Consider the following 18841-nt stretch of genomic DNA (forward strand, 5'->3'; position numbering starts at 1 on the left):
TGAAAAGAAGAAGAAATTGTAAAAGAAAAATAAGAAAAGGAAAATTAACACAAAATATCATATTAATATTTTAATACTATGTAATAAGCATTTTATTAAAAAGAAATTAAAAGAGAAAAAGGGGAAAATGAAAATATAAAAAAAATCATATTCATAATTTAATAATAAATTATTAATATAATTTTAATTAAAAATAAAATTAGAAGAAAAAAATTGGAAAATGAAAATAGAGAAATAATACAATAATAAAATAAATATCATATTAATATATTTAATAACAAATTATTATTTACTAATAGCAATCCCAAAAACCAATGAATTTCAAAAAGCTCAAAATTTTTATTTAAATTATAATAAAAGACTTCATTTTATCACTTATTCTTTTATGATTGTAAAATTATTTTTATCAATCAAACACTGAAATAATGTCAAAATTAAAATTTCATTTTATTAATCAAACTATATGAATCTCTATTTTATTCTATTATATCTTATTCTACTCTATATAATAATTATTTTATGTTTCCTCTATTTAATTCCGATACTCAATTTTGCCACTTATCTTTCCGTAGCTTTGGAAAAGGTGTTGCCTTTTAAAGGACTGAGATCAAAGAAAAATAAAGAAATGAAGAGCTCAGAATGGTGGATAGAGAAGAAAGGCATATGTTGTCGTTGAAGCAAGCAGCATGGAAATGTATCCGTGAACGTTACAGCCATATCTAGCCCAAAAGAGAAAATGTCAGTTATGTCCTCTACTCCATCTATTCTCCTAAGATTACAAAGTAACAAACAGACACGTGTGAAACTGCTGTCTCATTTGATTTCATGATTTATAAGCTCTGCTCTGCTCTGTTCTGTGCTTAACAGAGTTTCTAACAGCAGATTTTGATGGACCAATCATATTCTCATTGACTCCTCTGAACCCTTCCCGATTACTCTGTCTTTCTCTCCTTTCATGGCGATCGCTGCTGCTTCTTCCTTCTCCGTCGGTAATCACACTCAACCAGCATAATATGTTTACGATAATATGTTTTTTATGTTTAAATTGATTAATAATAGCAATCGAAAAAGCAGGATAGAGATTACGTTTTGTTAATTGATTAAGTATCCATTTCGATTTCCATGTTTTAAGGCAAATACTTTTCCCTTCTTTTTTATAGTTAAGTTGTTTTAGTCGATCTGAAGTTGTGTAATTAGTTTCCTGCTTGTTTGCTGATGATGAAGCAACTACTTCATTTTACTACTAACTTTTCCCTAAACTTTTTTTTCTCTTGTTTATTCCCATAATTTTAAAATGATAAGAAAAACTTGAAATTGGGTATTCCAGTAATGTCAAATTTTATGTGTGTTTAAGAAGAAAGTATTTTTTAACTGTTGAATGAAGAAAATAACTTTGAAAACCCTCACTGCGAAAATTTTATGAGATTCATATATCCTTTTTATGGCTATCATTAGAATACTGACATGCAAGTGGGTAAGCTCATGTTTTGGTTTCAGTTGATTTTCATTTATTTAGTTGCTAAGAATTTTTTTTATATTATTTATAAATTTATGAAATGGGATTAGTAGAGCCATTGGCCTTATCAAATAGTTAAAACAGTATAAATTTCATTTCACCAAGAAGTGAACCTTTCACAAAGTAATTGGTACCTGGTCTTGGGTTCTATAGTTGATTTCCGGATGCATGTGGTTTTTACTTCTAATATGAGGTTTAGTACTTATTTTTTTCCTTCATACTGGATGTGCATAAAATTCTAAGGAATGCACATTTGGTGAATATTTGTTTCTACATTTTACTATTCTATTTAAGTATGATGTTTGCATTTGCATTTTCATGACATTTTTTTTAACCCCTTTCTTATTGCACGGAGCTATCAGGTCCTTCCCAGTGTCATTTATGTTAAGTGGAAGGGGTTTATTACTCACCATTACATGGGGTTAACAGCAGTTGGGTCAAAACTACAGTTGATGGCTGCAGAGCTAGCGACCTGTCTGGCATGAGGTGCAAAAATAGTTATTTGTTTAAGGTTATATGGGAAAGAGAAAACCATTTCTCGATTGTGTAAAATTGATCTGGTTTTCTTTATGGATTTGTTTATGATTTTGATAGCAGTATTTGTCCATTTCTTTGGGAAGCCATATATTTTTGAAAGCTTAGATTTTATTGAACATGCATCTTGATTGTTGAGTTATAAGCATAAGTTACATAATATTTGATATTTTGGCTAACTGCATTTGTTGTGTTATGATTGTTTATCCTGAGAGTTTTTGGTATTGTTGTAGTGTTGTCAGGTGAGAGTCAAGTCTGTGTTGTGAATATCATTCTTTTTAGCTTATTGTACAAATTGGTGACCAGCAACTATTTCTTTGCCCACCTGAGTAGGAAAGCAATAATATTGTTAAAATATGTCTTGTGGATCCTTTAATTTGTTAAACTATGGGTTTTTGTATTAGCTTGGCTAATGCAATGATGATGTTGCGGGTAACACCGTAACACTTCCATTGTTGCTGGAAGTTCTTGTTTGTTTTTGGTCAAGGGGAAAAACATGTTCTATGGTTCAATTGCCTCCACTTCAATGTTGTTTGAGTTCAAGGCAATTCTACACCCAAATATGTTAACTTACTCATGTCTGGTTGTGTAATATTATAAGGTTTAGTTAATATAGGACATTTATATGGAATGAATGTAGTGTGGATTGTTTGGGAGATGACCATGGGTACATTCAGTGTCAAAAAAAAAAAGAGGTAACATGTGAAGCATGGTCCTATTTAGCATCCATCAACAATTGACTCTAGTGCTTTCTAGGTCCCTTTTTAACTTTTGCACAAATAAGTTGATTATTTATATACAAATTAGACTACATTTTACCATCCGATCTTCTTAGCTGTTTTGGATTTTTTGCGACTTTTTCATATGAAACTTAGTTTTTTTTTAGATCCTTGGTTAAGAAGCAATTTTTCATTTCATATTCAGATGCAGGAGTCCATTTTTTGAATCAACATAATTTTATTGGTGTTTAAATGTATAAACGTATAAGTATATTATCGTGTTTAATCATATTATGGTGTTTAAACATGTATACATGACACGTTTATCAATTTGTTAAAAATTAATAATCAAAAACCATTTTAACCTTACTTAAATAATTTTGAACAATTATTTTAATAAAAATTTTAAATTTTATAAAGATAACAATGTAATTATGCCATGTCTAACTTTAATTTTAAATTTTATTTTATTATATTTGATGTTATTATCATTTTTTTGTTATAATTTTTTTATAATTATTGATTTTAAATTACAATAATAAAATTATATTTAATTATAAATATTTTTATTTAATCGTGTTAAATGTGTTACTAATCGTATTGTGTCATATATTGATATATTTAACAAATGTGTTAATTATGTTTTATCGTGTTATACGATTATTAAATATATATGTATACATATTTCAAATTTAAAATATAAATAGTATTCATATTATTTTCATATTTAATTTTAATATATTTTATATTTAATCGTGTATAATTTAAGACACAAAAATATGAATTGGTAGATCTAACTACTCAAAATTACTGCAAGTTATTTATTTTAAGGTGGGTAAAGGAAGGAAAAAAGTCAACCTTAACACTTTGCTTTTGGTAGCTTTGGAAATGGTTCTGCTTTCTAAAGGAGACATGAAAATCTATGAGGTCATCATGAGTGAGATCAAGAAGAATTAAGAGATGCAGAGCTTAGACTGGTGGATAAAGAAGGGGGCAGATATCGTTGAAGCAAAGAACCATGGAAATGCAAGTACTTCTATCTACAACATTTTTTGTTCTTACTTCGGACAGATGCTTTAATAGAAGCATCAAAATGGGTGCTTCAGCTATTGCCTTTTATTAATGGTAGGTTAACATCTTAAGTCAGTCATCTATAAGAATCATCAAACAATTATAGGAATATGACTATATGTAGCAAAATGTCCTTTTACGAGTCAATCAAGAAAATTGTTTCCTACAAGCTGGACTCAGACAAAAAGATAGCTATTTTAAGAGTCAAATTTTACTCAAAAGTCGTGAACATACCTTGTTCCTCCGTACAGAGGAGCATCCTTTATCAACATTTGTCTTACCACCAAAGAGCAGGGTTGCTTTGGGCTTTTGTACTACAACGAACCATCACTGACCAAGCCTCTACAGCAGATGGAGGATAGATGAGGACAGATTGCGAAGTGATTCCTGTTTCTCAGGCATCCTTTGTTGTTCAAGCTAATGTGTATAAACATTGAGAGAAGCTAAATATTAAAAATTTCTCAAAAGTGGTTATTCCAGTCAAATCATGGACATTTCTATACCAAAGAAGGAATGTACAATTCAGTAAAAGAATCAGATAATATCCCTGAAACTCCCTACTAGGCGTGCAGAACCCAATCTAGCTACGAGGGTGTAAATATATGTTTATTGACAGGGTGCACTGTGATTATTGACGATGTCATCCACCAAATGAATTGGAAAGTTGACAACTTATTCGCAGCATGTACCTTCTCAATACCAGAATCTTAACATTTTTTCAAAAGAAATTCAGGAAGGGCAATTAATTGAGTCATCAGAACCATATTCAGAAAATAAATCACAATCTGACTCCACTTCAGAATCAAGACCATTTCCACAAGCTTTATCACCAAGAACAATCTTTGATGGGTCCTCAAGACCTACATTGGCAGTTTTCTTGTATAAGCCCCTGCTCCTATCCATAAATCCTTTTCTCATCATGCTTGCAAATCTTTCTCTAATATCAACAAGGGGATGTCTGTGAATAAGTCGTTGACAATCATAGGCTTCCCTAAGAACAACAGTTTGTGTATCACACATCTTGGAAATATAAAAGATGTCAGGATGGCGCTCAAACACCTTGGTAAACTTCTGAGGCAGTGACAATGGTTTAAGTAGATTACTCACATTTTGGCGTTCAGTTTTTTTCTCTATCGTAAGGTGAAGAAACTCATGAAACACGCCCACGATTCTCTTCTCTGACACATCAGTACGTGGATCCAAGTGAGAGGCATCAGCATAAAGTGGAGTATAAGGTGGTTTCTGCCATTCTTTTAACCACTCCACGCATTTCCTCTTCAATCCAAAACCCCTTGTAAATCCTATTGGAAAGGCTAAACAGTTATTTTTCAAATCTTCCTCCATTTGCAGAAAAGCATTCTTCTCTAATTGGGAGACAGCAAGTGTATCATTCCATGATAAAAGTTCCAAACCAATGCAATCATCAGCAAGGTGAACAAAAGAAAATAAATCAGGGTAATGTGCAATGAAGGTTTTGCTGTAATCATAATTTCATAAAAAGTCAACAAGTGATACATTTAAACCACACAACATATACCAACTTTATTGTCATTACAACCACACTGTCAAATTAAAGGGAATTTCTAGAGTGAATAATCAAAAGCAATCCAAGCCTCACACATTCTAAGTGCAGATGCCTACATTACATTTAAACTTATAATTGAAAAATAAGTTACAATTACAAAATAACAAGCATTACAAGTAACAAAGTATGGACCATACTCTGCTTATGCTTTCCTGCAAATGAAGTGGAAGTTTTCAAGTATTTTGCTCAATAATACCTCCATCTAAATTTTTCTCGAGATGTGAAATTACCATCATAAATTATTTGGTGCTATACATCTCCAGTGAACAATATAGTTGCATCCAGAAGTAACACATTCGAGAGCCAAATCTTGACAAGGCTTACCACATTCAATGCACTTAGGGTAGTAATAAATCTTCTTCACGAAGATGAGAGGGTGAGGATGATCTCCTTCTTTGTAGATACTCCCAAGTTTGATATATGGATAGTGTCCAAGAACACAACTCCTATGAGCAGAAGTTTCACAAGTTGCACAATGAAAAAACCAATAATTTAGATCTATTCCCTCTTCACAAACGTCACAATAATGACATTCTGAATAATCATTATCATCACTATAAGTGAGTGCAAGAACATGTTCATCAAATTTGTGTCGAGCTATAGTTGGTATTGCAACACATGAAAGATGCAAAGCAAAATTGCAATCCTTACAACCGTATGCTGCTCTTATATCACCACCACAAGCACAACACTTCCCTTCATACTCGATATAAAAAAGGAGGGGGTGTTTATGTCCTTGACATGTTAGAGTATCAGGAGTTAGAGTTACACATAGAAGGCATACACGATCGTCACATTCATTACATTTATAGGCAAAGCCATTCGATATGTGCTGACATAAGCGACATCTAAAAATGTAGTCTGAAGTGAGGATGAGGACACTTTGCTGGCAGTCATGAAACCAAACATGCTTCATCGTAGGTAATTCAGCACAGGCTTGATGAAGAAAGAAACCACATTCTAAACAATAGTAAAAGGAAGCTGAGATAAGTAACATGCACCCCTCACAATACTTATCATACTCTACAATTTGCTCACTTAACATCAACTCATGCATGTGCTTGAAATGTTTTATTTTTGTGGCTTCTCCAGCATCATTCCTCTCAATAACACAAGTGATGGAGTCAATAGATTCACCAGGCAAAAGTGCCAAACTATCGATAGATTTCTCATCTTCATTTTCAGGTGAAACTATATAATACCAGGTTTCATTTTTTGTCACACAATTCACATGGGCAATAATTTTGCAATCTGAACAATAGTAACTGCCGTGCTCTGCATTGACCTCATCGTGACAAATTATGCAATCCCAATACTTCAAATCTTCTTCATGAAGAAAATATTTGTGAAAAATGAGATGGTGATGCCACCTGCTTTTGATGATGTGTGGCAATGAAATGCATTTCTTATGAACTATAATGTTGCATGTAGTACATATGTAGGCAGCACAATTTCCTTCGGTACCACATGCACTACAAATGAAAGGGAATTGTATCCAAAACAGGGTGAATGGGTGTTGATGACTGTTATCTTCAACGATGGGCAGGGGTGGGGTTGATACACACTCAATGTGAACAGCAACCTTGCAAGGCAAACAACAGTAAACATATCCTCTTTTTTGGGTTTCTTGGCATATGTTGCAAGAAAACCGTTGACTATTAAATTGTAGAACAAGAGGATGTTTGTGGTGGCACATATGATTGATTTTGAGAGGTAATTCAGCACATTTTTTATGGAGATGGAATCCACAATCAAGAGAAAAGTAGGTAGAACTTAGCAACGGTTTCCAACACACGAAACACTGAAAACTTTCAAGTTCTTCACCATCATTTCCGGTGGAAATCAATGGATCTTCAAGAGCAACATGTTGAAGCTCTTCAAAAAATTTTTGAGCAATGTTATATGTAAATAAAGCACATGTGATATGAAAGTCCAATCCACAAGAGCAATGATAAATGGAAGCCTTACATGTCTTATCACAAATATTGCAAATGCAGTCTCCATTAACATAAGGTGAATTTTGCAGAAGGAGGAGAGGATGCTTGGGATGAAAAGGGTGATTGATCTCCGAGGGTGCCTCAACACATTTCTTATGGAGGTGAAACCCACACTCCACACAGCCAAAACTTGGAGCTGACAGTGACACCTCCTCCCCACACCTTGAGCAGCAAGCTTCTTCACTTTGATTGCTCTGCTTTTCATTAAACACCAGTGGATGTTGGTGCCCAAAATTTTCAGACTCACTCATCTCTCTTTCCGATTCGCACCTCTACCACAATAGGTTTCAAAAGGAAAGGGGAACTTTGGCTATAACAAAGAAAGATGTAGTAAGGCCAATGCTTATAAAATAACTAGAGTGTAGTATTTCTAATGGTAATGCCTTATTCCTTGCGTGCCGCCACATTCAAAATGGAAAAAAGAAGAAAGAATCCCACAAAGGCAGAGACCTAACCAAACCAGGAAACAAGGTAGATGCTTTGATGGCAGGCATAGCAAAATATAACAACATATAAAAGTAAAAAGCAAGTATAAGGATTGCATGCTCTATTCAAGTTTGAAACTTTTACTTTGTAAGTTTAAAGTTAGAGCATCCCTTAGGATACAATGCAAGCTACTGAGGTCAATGTTATGACAATTCTGGGCTCTGGCAGCAATGAAGTTGTCTAAATTTAAAATCCTTCTAATATATCTAATGAAACATGTATGTAGAATAAAATATAAATAAGACCTTCAATTATTAATTTATTACAATATTTATGGACCTTGACGTGTATAATTTATTTTATATGAACTAAAAGATTTGGTTTTAAGAAGAACATAATATTATGAATACTTTTATAATAACCAAAATAAATAAATAAAACATTATTAATTTAAATTCAAAAAATCAAGAAATATAATAAAGCACTATTATATAGTCAGGCTCAAGGGAAGAATTCTTATATAAGCCCAAGAACAATCTTTGATGGGACCTCAAGACCTACATTGGCAGTTTTCTTGTATAAGCCCCTGCTCCTATCCATAAATCCTTTTCTCATCATGCTTGCAAATCTTTCTCTAATATCAACAAGGGGATGTCTGTGAATAAGTCGTTGACAATCATAGGCTTCCCTAAGAACAACAGTTTGTGTATCACACATCTTGGAAATATAAAAGATGCCAGGATGGCGCTCAAACACCTTGGTAAACTTCTGCGGCAGTGACAATGGTTTGAGTAGATTACTCACATTTTGGCGTTCAGTTTTTTTCTCTATCGTAAGGTGAAGAAGTTCATGAAACACGCCCACGATTCTCTTCTCTGACACATCAGTACGTGGATCCAAGTGAGAGGCATCAGCATAAAGTGAAGTATAAGGTGGTTTCTGCCATTCTTTTAACCACTCCACGCATTTCCTCTTCAATCCAAAACCCCTTGTAAATCCTATTGGAAATGCTAAACAGTTATTTTTCAAATCTTCCTCCATTTGCAGAAAAGCATTCTTCTCTAATTGGGAGACAGCAAGTGTATCATTCCATGATAAAAGTTCCAAACCAATGCAATCATCAGCAAGGTGAACAAAAGAAAATAAATCAGGGTAATGTGCAATGAAGGTTTTGCTGTAATCATAATTTCATAAAAAGTCAACAAGTGATACATTTAAACCACACAACATATACCAACTTTGTTGTCATTACAACCACACTGTCAAATTAAAGGGAATTTCTAGAGTGAATAATCAAAAGCAATCCAAGCCTCACACATTCTAAGTTCAGATGCCTACATTACATTTAAACTTATAATTGAAAAATAAGTTACAATTACAAAAATAACAAGCATTACAAGTAACAAAGTATGGACCATACTCTGCTTATGCTTTCCTGCAAATGAAGTGGAAGTTTTCAAGTATTTTGCTCAATAATACCTCCATCTAAATTTTTCTCGAGATGTGAAATTACCATCATAAATTATTTGGTGCTATACATCTCCAGTGGACAATATAGTTGCATCCAGAAGTAACACATTCGAGAGCCAAATCTTGACAAGGCTTACCACATTCAATGCACTTAGGGTAGTAATAAATCTTCTTCACGAAGATGAGAGGGTGAGGATGATCTCCTTCTTTGTAGATACTCCCAAGTTTGATATATGGATAGTGTCCAAGAACACAACTCCTATGAGCAGAAGTTTCACAAGTTGCACAATGATAAAACCAATAATTTAGATCTATTCCTTTTTTACAAACGTCACAATAATGATATTCTAAATAATCATTATCATCACTGTAAGTGAGTGCAAGAACTTGTTCGTCAAATTTGTGTCAAGCGATAGTTGGTATTGCAACACATGAAAGATGCAAAGCAAAATTGCAATCCTTACAACCGTATGCTGCTCTTATATCACCACCACAAGCACAACACTTCCCTTCATACTCGATATAAAAAAGGAGGGGGTGTTTATGTCCTTGACATGTTAGAGTATCAGGAGTTAAGAGTTACACATCGAAGGCATGCACGATCGTCACATTCATTACATTTATAAGCAAAGCCATTCGATATGTGCTGACATAAGCAACATCTAAAAATGTAGTCTGAAGTGAGGATGAGGACACTTTGCTGGCAATCATGAAACCAAACATGCTTCATCTTAGGTAATTCAGCACAGGCATTATGAAGAAAGAAATCACATTCTAAACAGTAGTAAAAGGAAGCTAAGATAGGTAACATGCACCCCTCGCAATACTTATCATACTCTGCAATTTTCTCACTTAACATCAACTCATGCATATGCTTGAAATGTTTTCTTTTTGTGGCTTCTCCAGCATCATTCTTCTCAATAACACAAGTGATGGAGTCAATGGATTCACCAGGCAAAAGTGCCAAACTATCCTAGATTTCTCGTCTTCATTTTCGGGTGAAACTATATAATACCAGCTTTCAACTTTTGTCACGCAATTCACATGGGCAATAATTTTGCAATCTAAACAATAGTAATTGCCGTGCTCTGCATTGACCTCATCGTGACAAATTGTGCAATCCCCATTCTTAAAATCTTCATCATGAAGGAAATATGTGTGAAAAATGTGATGGTGATGCCACCTGCTTTTGATGATGCGTGGCAATGAAATGCATTTTTTATGCACTATAATATTGCATGTAGTACATATGTAGGCAACATAATTTCCTTCAGTGCCACATGCATTACAAATGAAAGGAGCTTGTCTCCAAAACAAGGTGAATGGGTGTTGATGACTTTTATCTTCAACGATGGGCAGGGGTGACATACACTCAATGTGAAAAGCAACTTTGCAAGGAAAACAATAATAAACAAATCCTCCTTGTTGGGTTTCTTGGCATATGTTGCAAGAAAACCTATCACTATTGAATTGTAGCACAAGAGGATGTTTGCGGTGACACATATGATTGATTTTGACAGGTAATTCAACACATTTTTTATGGAGATGGAATCCACAATCAAGAGAAAAGTATGTAGAACTTAGCAACGGTTTCCAACACCCGAAACACTGAAAACTTTCAAGTTCTTCACCATCATTTCCGGTGGAAATCAATGGATCTTCAAGAGCAAACATGTTGAAGCTCTTCAAAAATTTTTCGAGCAATGTTATATGTAAATAAAGCACATGTGATATGAAAGTCTAATCCACAAGAGCAATGATAAACGAAGGCCTTACATGTCTTATTACAAAAATCGCAAATGCAGCGTACTCCTTGAGCATAAGGTGACTTTTGCAGGAGGAGAAGCGGATGGTTGCGATGAAAAGGGTGATTCATCTCTGAGGATGCCTCAGCACATTCTTATGGAGGTGAAACCCACACTCCACACAGCTAAAACTTGGAGCTGACAGTGACACCTCCTCCCCACACGTTGAGCAGTAAGCTTCTTCACTTTGATTGCTCTGCTTTTCAATAAACACCAGTGGATGTTGGTGCCCAAAATTTTCAGACTCACTCATCTCTCTTTCCGATTCGCACCTATACCACAATAGGTTCCAAAAGGAAAGGGGAACTTTGGCTATAACAAAGAAAGATGTAATAGGGCCAATGCTTATAAAATAAAGAGAGTGTAGTATTTCTAATGCTAATACCTTATTCCTTGCGTGCCGACACATTCAAAATGGAAAAAAGAAGAAAGAATCCCACAAAGGCAGAGACCTAACTAAACCAAGAAACAAGGTAGATGCTTTGATGGCAGGCATAGCAAAATATAACGGCATATAAAAGTAAAAAGCGAGTATGAGGATTGCATGCTCTATTCAAGTTTGAAACTTTTACTTTGTAAGTTTAAAGTTAGAGCATCCCTTAGGATACAATGCAAGCTACTGAGGTCAATGGTATAACAATTCTAGGCTCTGGCAGCAATGAAGTTGTCTAAATTTAAAATCCTTCCAATATATCTAATGAAACATGTATGTAGAATACAATATAAATAAATAAATAAAAACATTATTAATTTAAATTATTAATTATTAATTTATTACAATATTGATGGACCTTGATGTGTATAATTTATTTTATATGAACTAAAAGATTTGGTCTTAGGAAGAACATAATATAATGAATACTTTTATAATAACCAAAACAAATAAAAAAAACATTATTAATTTAAATTCAAAAAATCAAGAAATATAATAAAGCACTATTATATAGTCAGGCTCAAGGGAAGAATTCTTATATATTTTGTGTCTTCCTAATTAAGGAAATTGAAGGAGGAAGAAGCTGGTGGGGGAATTCGTTGCCTTCTTGAAGAAGCTTATATCATAGGTTTCATGAAAAGTTATCTGCCACCAAAGTTGAAAAACTGCTGCTAGCCTTGGTTGGTTACTGGTTTCTTTAGGCTCATTACGTTTTCTTTTTCCAAAATTGTTGCTTTTGTGTCGTGTTGGTCAGTTGAACCATTTGGCTATTGCAGTTTCCAGTGACAAAATCACAATATTGCTACATGTTGGGCTATGGTTAAATAGTAACAGAGTTAAGAGGACAAGTTTGAGCAATTGAATATAGGTATTCTTTTATGACAAAAAAATTTAGTAGAGGGACAAATGATACTAATAACAATCCATTTAAATCAGCGAAACTTTGTACCAAAGAAAAGGATCGAAGTTCCATGTCATACATGTGAGAGGTCATCTTTTTGGAACATATTACTCCTTTCTTCCAAAGTTGGCAGCACCCCCTCAATTAACTCTCAACAGTGAAAGTAATACATTAAACATGCCAACTACCTAATCTTGCCCTACACTGTAGTACAACATGCTTTTTGGATTTCTTTTTCCAATTTGTGCAATAAAATATTAAAAAAAAAAGGCAGTATGTTCCGTTTGTGACAGAGGGCCTCCAAGCTTAAGCAGGTACCAGACTAGGAAGAACATGGAAAACTCAAGTAACTTACAAAGGATAAACAACTCCACTTCAAATAAGCATCACACCAGTCAAAATTTTTAACAATCACATTTTAGATTGGCTGGAATACAATCTTTTCTTTTTTTTCCTTCAAGAGATGCAAATGGTACTCCTGCACACATTTTCCCACAAATGAAACCCATATAAACATCAACTGTAACCGGAAATTATTATAGAATTTAAAGGTCAGTCATATATAAGAATCATCAATAAATTATGGGAATATGACCATATGCTGCAAAATGTCCTTTTGCGAGTCAATCAAGAAAATTGTTTCCTACTGGCTGGACTCTAACCAAAAATATAGCTATTTAAAGAGTCAAATTTTACGCAGAAGTCCTGAACATACCTTGTTTCTTAGTAAAGAGGCGCATCCTATCTCCACATTCGTCTTACCACCAACGACCATGGTTGCTTTAGGCTTTTGTACTACTATGAGCCATCACTGACCAAGCCTCTACAACAGATGCAGCATAGATGAGGACAGATTCCTGTTTCTGAGAGCAGCTAAATATTCAAAATTTCTCAAAAGCTGCTATTCCAGCCAAATCATGGGCATTTGTGTACCAAAAAAGAAATGTACAATCCAGTAAAAGAATCAGATAATATCCCCGAAACTCCCTACCAGGAGTGCAGAACCCAATCTAGCTACAAGGGTGTAAATTATATGTCTATTAAATATACATGATCTCTAGTGACAGGTGCACTGTGATCATTGACAATCTCATTTACCAAGTGAATGGAAAAGTTGACAACCTGTTTGCAGCATATACCTTCTCAACACCCCAGTCTAAACATTTCTTTAAAAGAAATTCAGGAAGGGCAATTAATTGAGTCATCAGAATCATATTCGGAAAATAAATCACAATCTGACTCCACTTCAGAATCAAGACCACTTTCACCCGCTTTATCACCAAGAACAATCTTTGATGGGTCCTCAAGACCTACATTGGCAGTTTTCTTGTATAAGCCCCTGCTTCTATCCATAAATCCTTTTCTCATCATGCTTGCAAATCTTTCTCTAATATCAACAAGTGGATGTCTCTGAATAAGTTGTTGACAATCATAGGCTTCCCTAAGAACAACAGTTTGTGTATCACACATCTTGGAAATATAAAAGATGCCAGGATGGCGCTCAAACACCTTAGTAAACTTCTGAGGCAGTGACAATGGTTTGTGTAGATTACTCACATTTTGCCATTCAGTTTTCTTCTGTATGGTAAGGTGAAGAAGCTCATGAAACACGCCCACAATTCTCTTCTCTGACACATCAGTACGTGGATCCAAGTGAGAGGCATCAACATAAGGTGACGTATAAGGTAGTTTCTGCCATTCTCTTAACCACTCCGTGCATTTCCTCTTCAATCCAAAACCCCTTGTAAATCCTATTGGAAATGCTAAACAGTTATTTTTCAAATCTTCCTCCATTTGCAGAAAAGCATTCTTCTCTAATTGGGAGACAGCAAGTGTATCATCCCATGATAAAAGTTTCAAACCAAAGCGATCGTCAGCAACGTGAACAAAAGAAAATAAATCAGGGTAACATGGAATGAAGGTTTTGCTGTAATTATAAGGCAATCCCATATCCCATTTCAGCTGGTCGATAGTTTGTAAGGGAAGGGTCCTATCCTTGGTAAGCATCAGCAATTTGCAGAGCCTGTCAAGCAAATCAATCACACTCTCCTGGATAACACCAACTTCTTCATGGTAAAGATTTAAGGCTTCGGCGGTCAACTCAAAGCAAGGAACACGAGTGCCACTGCTGTCAAACACATAAGACTCATGAAAAGTAGTAGGGTATCTCCTCATAAATGTGGATAGCTTAAGATCATGGGGCAGACCGAGTTGACCACGATACCAGGTAAGATGGTAAATGGGGAGACGGCAATTGGAAGCAGAGGAAATGATGGAAACAAGATTGCAGGCTGCTCTTAAATCTCTTTCAGCAGCAATAACGGCATCTAAGGCTTTATCTTTAACCCATTTCAACTTAACATAAACTAGACTGAAATTCTGCTGGTAATTAAATCCCCTCCTCAACAAACATGAAAAGCTAGAAACTTTAGCTTTTCCACACAAAAACCACTAACCCATGTCCTTATTTAAATAGAAAAATGATTATAAATCAATAATAAGATGCTCCCAAGTTCACCAATAAAACAGCCTTAGCAACATCTACAGTGACAAAGACAAATACCCAGATTAAGATTTTTGGTAAATTCTGCATAAACTGCTTGGTAAAGTAAATAAACAAGAGAAAAAGACCAAAAAGGAAAAATAGTTAATTCCTCTGAGACAATTTATCAAACATAATGCCGCGATATGAAAACTGCTTACCTTAATGAGGCTGAGCTGAAACACCTCAACGATTAAAACTTGGATGTCCTTTTAGAGGTTTTAAGTTTGAATCTTGAGAAGAGACTGAGAAGCGTGAGATTATAATCATTACCAAAAAAAAAATTGAAAGCAAAATATTTTAAAAAGTCGTGCGAAATTTTCAATTTGAAAGTAAATTTGTGTCTGAGTGCAGCAAAAGCACTTTTATTTTCAGGTATTAACCAAGTACAGTAAGGATTTATAACAATTTGAGTGCATGAATGGCAGGAGCAAGAATGTTTTTGGAAGCATATTCAGTTGCTTGCATTGAACACTAAACGGAATGGGAGTGTAATTTGCCACATATTGGTACAAAAACTAGTTTAATTAGAAAAAAAAATTTGAGACCCAAATTTTACTTTCCTAGAAAAAAAAATAACATGCCTAAATAATCATATGTTTTGTATTTACATCTATGATTAGAGTTTTATGTAATTTTATCAATATAATAGAGTTAGATTAAACCCTTTCATAAGTTTAAACTATCACTTCTTTATTTTTATTTTTCTGTTTTATCATTTAAGAATAGTTAAAATTGAAACTTATTTTTCTTCAAAAAAAAAACTTATTTATGAAATTATGATAAAAATTTTCAAATTTGACTTGAAAACTTTTACATGTAATGAAGTAAAATAAAACTTTAATCTTCACTTTCCAAGTTCAAATTTTATGGTTGAAATAAAAAAAATTAGCAACAAAAAGAGTTAATGGAAGAATGAGATGAAATAATTTCATACAAAGTCAACAAGTGATACATTTAAACAATACAACATGTACCAACTTTATTGTCATTACAATCACACTGTCAAATTAAAGGGAATTTCTAGACTAAATAAACAAAAGCAATCCAAACCTCACACATTCTAAGTTCAGATGCCTACATTACATTTAAACTTATAATTGAAAAATAAGTTATAATTACAAAAATAACAAGCATGACAAGTAACAAAGTATGGACCATACTCTGCCTGGGTTTCCTTGCAAATTAAGTGGAAGTTTTCAAGTATCTTGACCAATAACACTTCTGTCCTGCCTTTTCTCAAGAAGAGAATTACTCTCATAGATCAATTGGTTCTGTACATTTCCAATGGACAATATAGTTACATCCAAGAGTAGCACATTCAAGAGCCAATTCTTTACAAGGCTCACCACATTCAATGCATTGAGGGTAGTAATAAATCTTCTTCACAAAGATGAGAGGATGTGGATGATCTCCTTCTTTGTAGGTACTCCCGAGTTTGATATATCGATAGTCTTCAAGAACACAATCCTTATGAGCAGAAGTATCACAAGTTGCACAATGATAAAACCAATAATTTGAATTTCTTCTCTCCTCACAAATGTCACAATAATGACATTCTGAATAATCATTATCATCTTTATAAGTGAGTACAAAAACATGTTCATCGCATTTGTGTCGAGTTGTAGTTGGTAGAGCAACACATGTCACACATAAAGCAAAATTGCAACCCTTACAACAGTATCCTTCATCCATGTCATCACCACAACCACAACACTTCCCTTCATACTCGACATAAAGAAGGAGGGGGTGTTTATGTCCTTGACATGTTAGAGTATCAGGAGTTAGAGACATACATCGAAGGCATACACGATCGCCACATTCGTTACATCTATAGGCAAAGCCATTGGATAGGTAACGACATGATTCACATCTAAAAATGCAGTCAGAAATGAGGATGAAGGAACTTTGCTGGCAATAATGAAACCAAACATGCTTCATCATCTTAGGTAATTCAGCACAGGCTTTATGAAGAAAGAAATCACATTCTAAACAATAGTAAAAGGAAGCTGAGATAGGTAACATGCACGCCTCACAATATTTATCATACTCCGCAATTTTCTCACTTAACATCAACTCATGCATATGCTTGAAATGTTTTATTTTTGTGGCTTCTCCAGCATCATTCCTCTCAATAACACAAGTGATGGAGTCGATAGATTCACCAGGCAAAAGTGCCAAACTATTCGTAGATTCCTCATCTTGATTTTCTGGTGAGACTTCATAATACCAATTTTTTTCCTTTGTTGCACAATTCACATGGGCAGTAATTTTGCAATCTGAACAAAAGTAACAGCCGTGCGCTGCATTGACGTCTTCATGACAAATTATGCAATCCCAACTCTCAAAATTGTCTTCATGAAGGAAATATTTGTGAAAAATGCGATGGTGATGCCACTTGTGTTTGATAATGCGTGGTAATGAAATGCATTTTTTATGAACTATAATGCTGCATGTGCTACACATGTAGGCAGCACAATTTCCTTCAGTACCACATGCACTACAAATGAAAGGGAATTGTATCCAAAACAGGGTGAATGGGTGTTGATGACTTTTATCTTCAATGATGGGTGGGGGTGCGGTTGATACACACTCAATGTGAACAGCAACCTTGCAAGGCAAACAACAATAAACAAATCCTCTTCGTCGGGTTTCTTCGCATATGTTGCAAGAAAGCCGTAGACTATTAAATTGTAGAACAAGAGGATGTTTGCGGTGACACATATGATTGATTTTGAGAGGTAATTCAGCACATTTTTTATGGAGATGGAATCCACAATCAAGAGAAAAGTAGGTAGAACTTAGCAACGGTTTCCAACACCCGAAACAATGAAAACTTTCAAGTTTTTCACCATCGTTTTCGGTGGAAATCAATGGCTCTTCAAGAGCAACATGTTGAAGCTCTTCAACATTTTGTTGAGCAATATTATATGTAAATAAAGCACACGCGATATGAAAGTCTAATCCGCAAGAGCAATGATAAATGGAAGCCTCACATATCTCATCACAAAAATCACAAATGCAGTCTAACCCCGGAGCATAAGGTGAACTTTGCAGGAGGAGGAGAGGATGCTTGGGATGAAAAGGGTGATTGATCTCCAGGGGTGCCTCAGCACATCTCTTATGGAGGTAAAACCCACACTCCACACAGCTAAAACTTGGAGCTGACAGTGTCACCTCCTCCTCACACCTTGAGCAGTAAGCTTCTTCACTGGGCGTGCTCTGCCCTTCATTCAACACCAGGGGATGCTCATGTCCAAAATTTTCAGACTCACTCATCTCTCCTTTCTTTTTGTGTCTGCCCCTGATTTGGAGGTTAAGAGAAAGGTTTCAACGCAAAAGAGATTAAAAGCCAAGAAGGGTGCTTCCGGATTTGGGAATTTGGGAGAGATTTGAGAGGGAGGTTCTTGGGAGGATGGAAAGAATCAAGGTCAACGCTCATATTTACTTGTTAGTAGCATTTCTGCAATGAGTCTTTTTTTTTTATTATTATTATTATTATTGTTAAATTGGATGCATTATTTGTCTGTGCGGTCGTCATTCTACTTGCTTGGCTATGTTGTCGTATATAATAAATATGACACTAGTGGTAGTAATTAACGTTTCTTTGGCATCCTTTCAATATTTTAAAATTCTTACAAAATCTAATCTGCAGGGAAACTTATCCCATAACCGTTGGTTTAGTTGTCAATCAAAGCAGCAACAATGGGCTTCATAATTTACTCATTTTGATAGGCCACTGTTTATTATACTTAGGGAATATTGAAACTAGTTTAAAAACCATTACGCTAAATGAATTGAATTGTCTACTGTTCCTCCTGGTTTATAATTATCATTTCCTT

The 18841-nt window shown here is 34.6% G+C and overlaps 4 protein-coding genes, 1 long non-coding RNA gene and 1 pseudogene across 6 annotated transcripts; 1 reads left to right on the forward strand and 5 right to left on the reverse strand.

The window, feature by feature from the left end:
- Positions 596 to 2171, forward strand: LOC108661653. 2 transcript variants are annotated; one of them, XR_001927411.1, is made up of 3 exons: positions 596 to 738; positions 868 to 989; positions 1879 to 2171. It is a non-coding gene; the product is annotated as an uncharacterized LOC108661653 (long non-coding RNA). The 2 variants fall into 2 exon arrangements; XR_001927410.1 differs by having other exon boundaries at positions 599 to 989.
- Positions 4547 to 5627, reverse strand: LOC108661620 (protein ROOT PRIMORDIUM DEFECTIVE 1-like). Its single transcript, XM_018119082.1, has 3 exons — positions 5622 to 5627; positions 5461 to 5477; positions 4547 to 5317 (listed from the first exon to the last, which is right to left on the reverse strand). Exons 1-3 carry the CDS (start codon positions 5625 to 5627, stop codon positions 4570 to 4572), a joined length of 771 nt encoding a protein of 256 aa, XP_017974571.1. The 3' UTR covers positions 4547 to 4569.
- On the reverse strand, positions 5357 to 7763 carry LOC18602526. The gene has a single exon (XM_018118925.1). The coding sequence runs from the start codon at positions 7671 to 7673 to the stop codon at positions 5658 to 5660; it is 2016 nt and encodes a 671-aa protein (XP_017974414.1). The 5' UTR covers positions 7674 to 7763; the 3' UTR covers positions 5357 to 5657.
- Positions 8351 to 9333, reverse strand: LOC108661621 (protein ROOT PRIMORDIUM DEFECTIVE 1-like). Its single transcript, XM_018119083.1, has 3 exons — positions 9328 to 9333; positions 9166 to 9182; positions 8351 to 9022 (listed from the first exon to the last, which is right to left on the reverse strand). Exons 1-3 carry the CDS (start codon positions 9331 to 9333, stop codon positions 8365 to 8367), a joined length of 681 nt encoding a protein of 226 aa, XP_017974572.1. The 3' UTR covers positions 8351 to 8364.
- On the reverse strand, positions 12809 to 14917 carry LOC108661817 (annotated as a pseudogene).
- LOC18602527 lies at positions 15983 to 18459 on the reverse strand. The gene has a single exon (XM_018120444.1). The coding sequence runs from the start codon at positions 18276 to 18278 to the stop codon at positions 16257 to 16259; it is 2022 nt and encodes a 673-aa protein (XP_017975933.1). The 5' UTR covers positions 18279 to 18459; the 3' UTR covers positions 15983 to 16256.

Source organism: Theobroma cacao, chromosome 4 (assembly GCF_000208745.1).
Source record: "Theobroma cacao cultivar B97-61/B2 chromosome 4, Criollo_cocoa_genome_V2, whole genome shotgun sequence".
Lineage (NCBI taxonomy): Eukaryota > Viridiplantae > Streptophyta > Magnoliopsida > Malvales > Malvaceae > Theobroma > Theobroma cacao.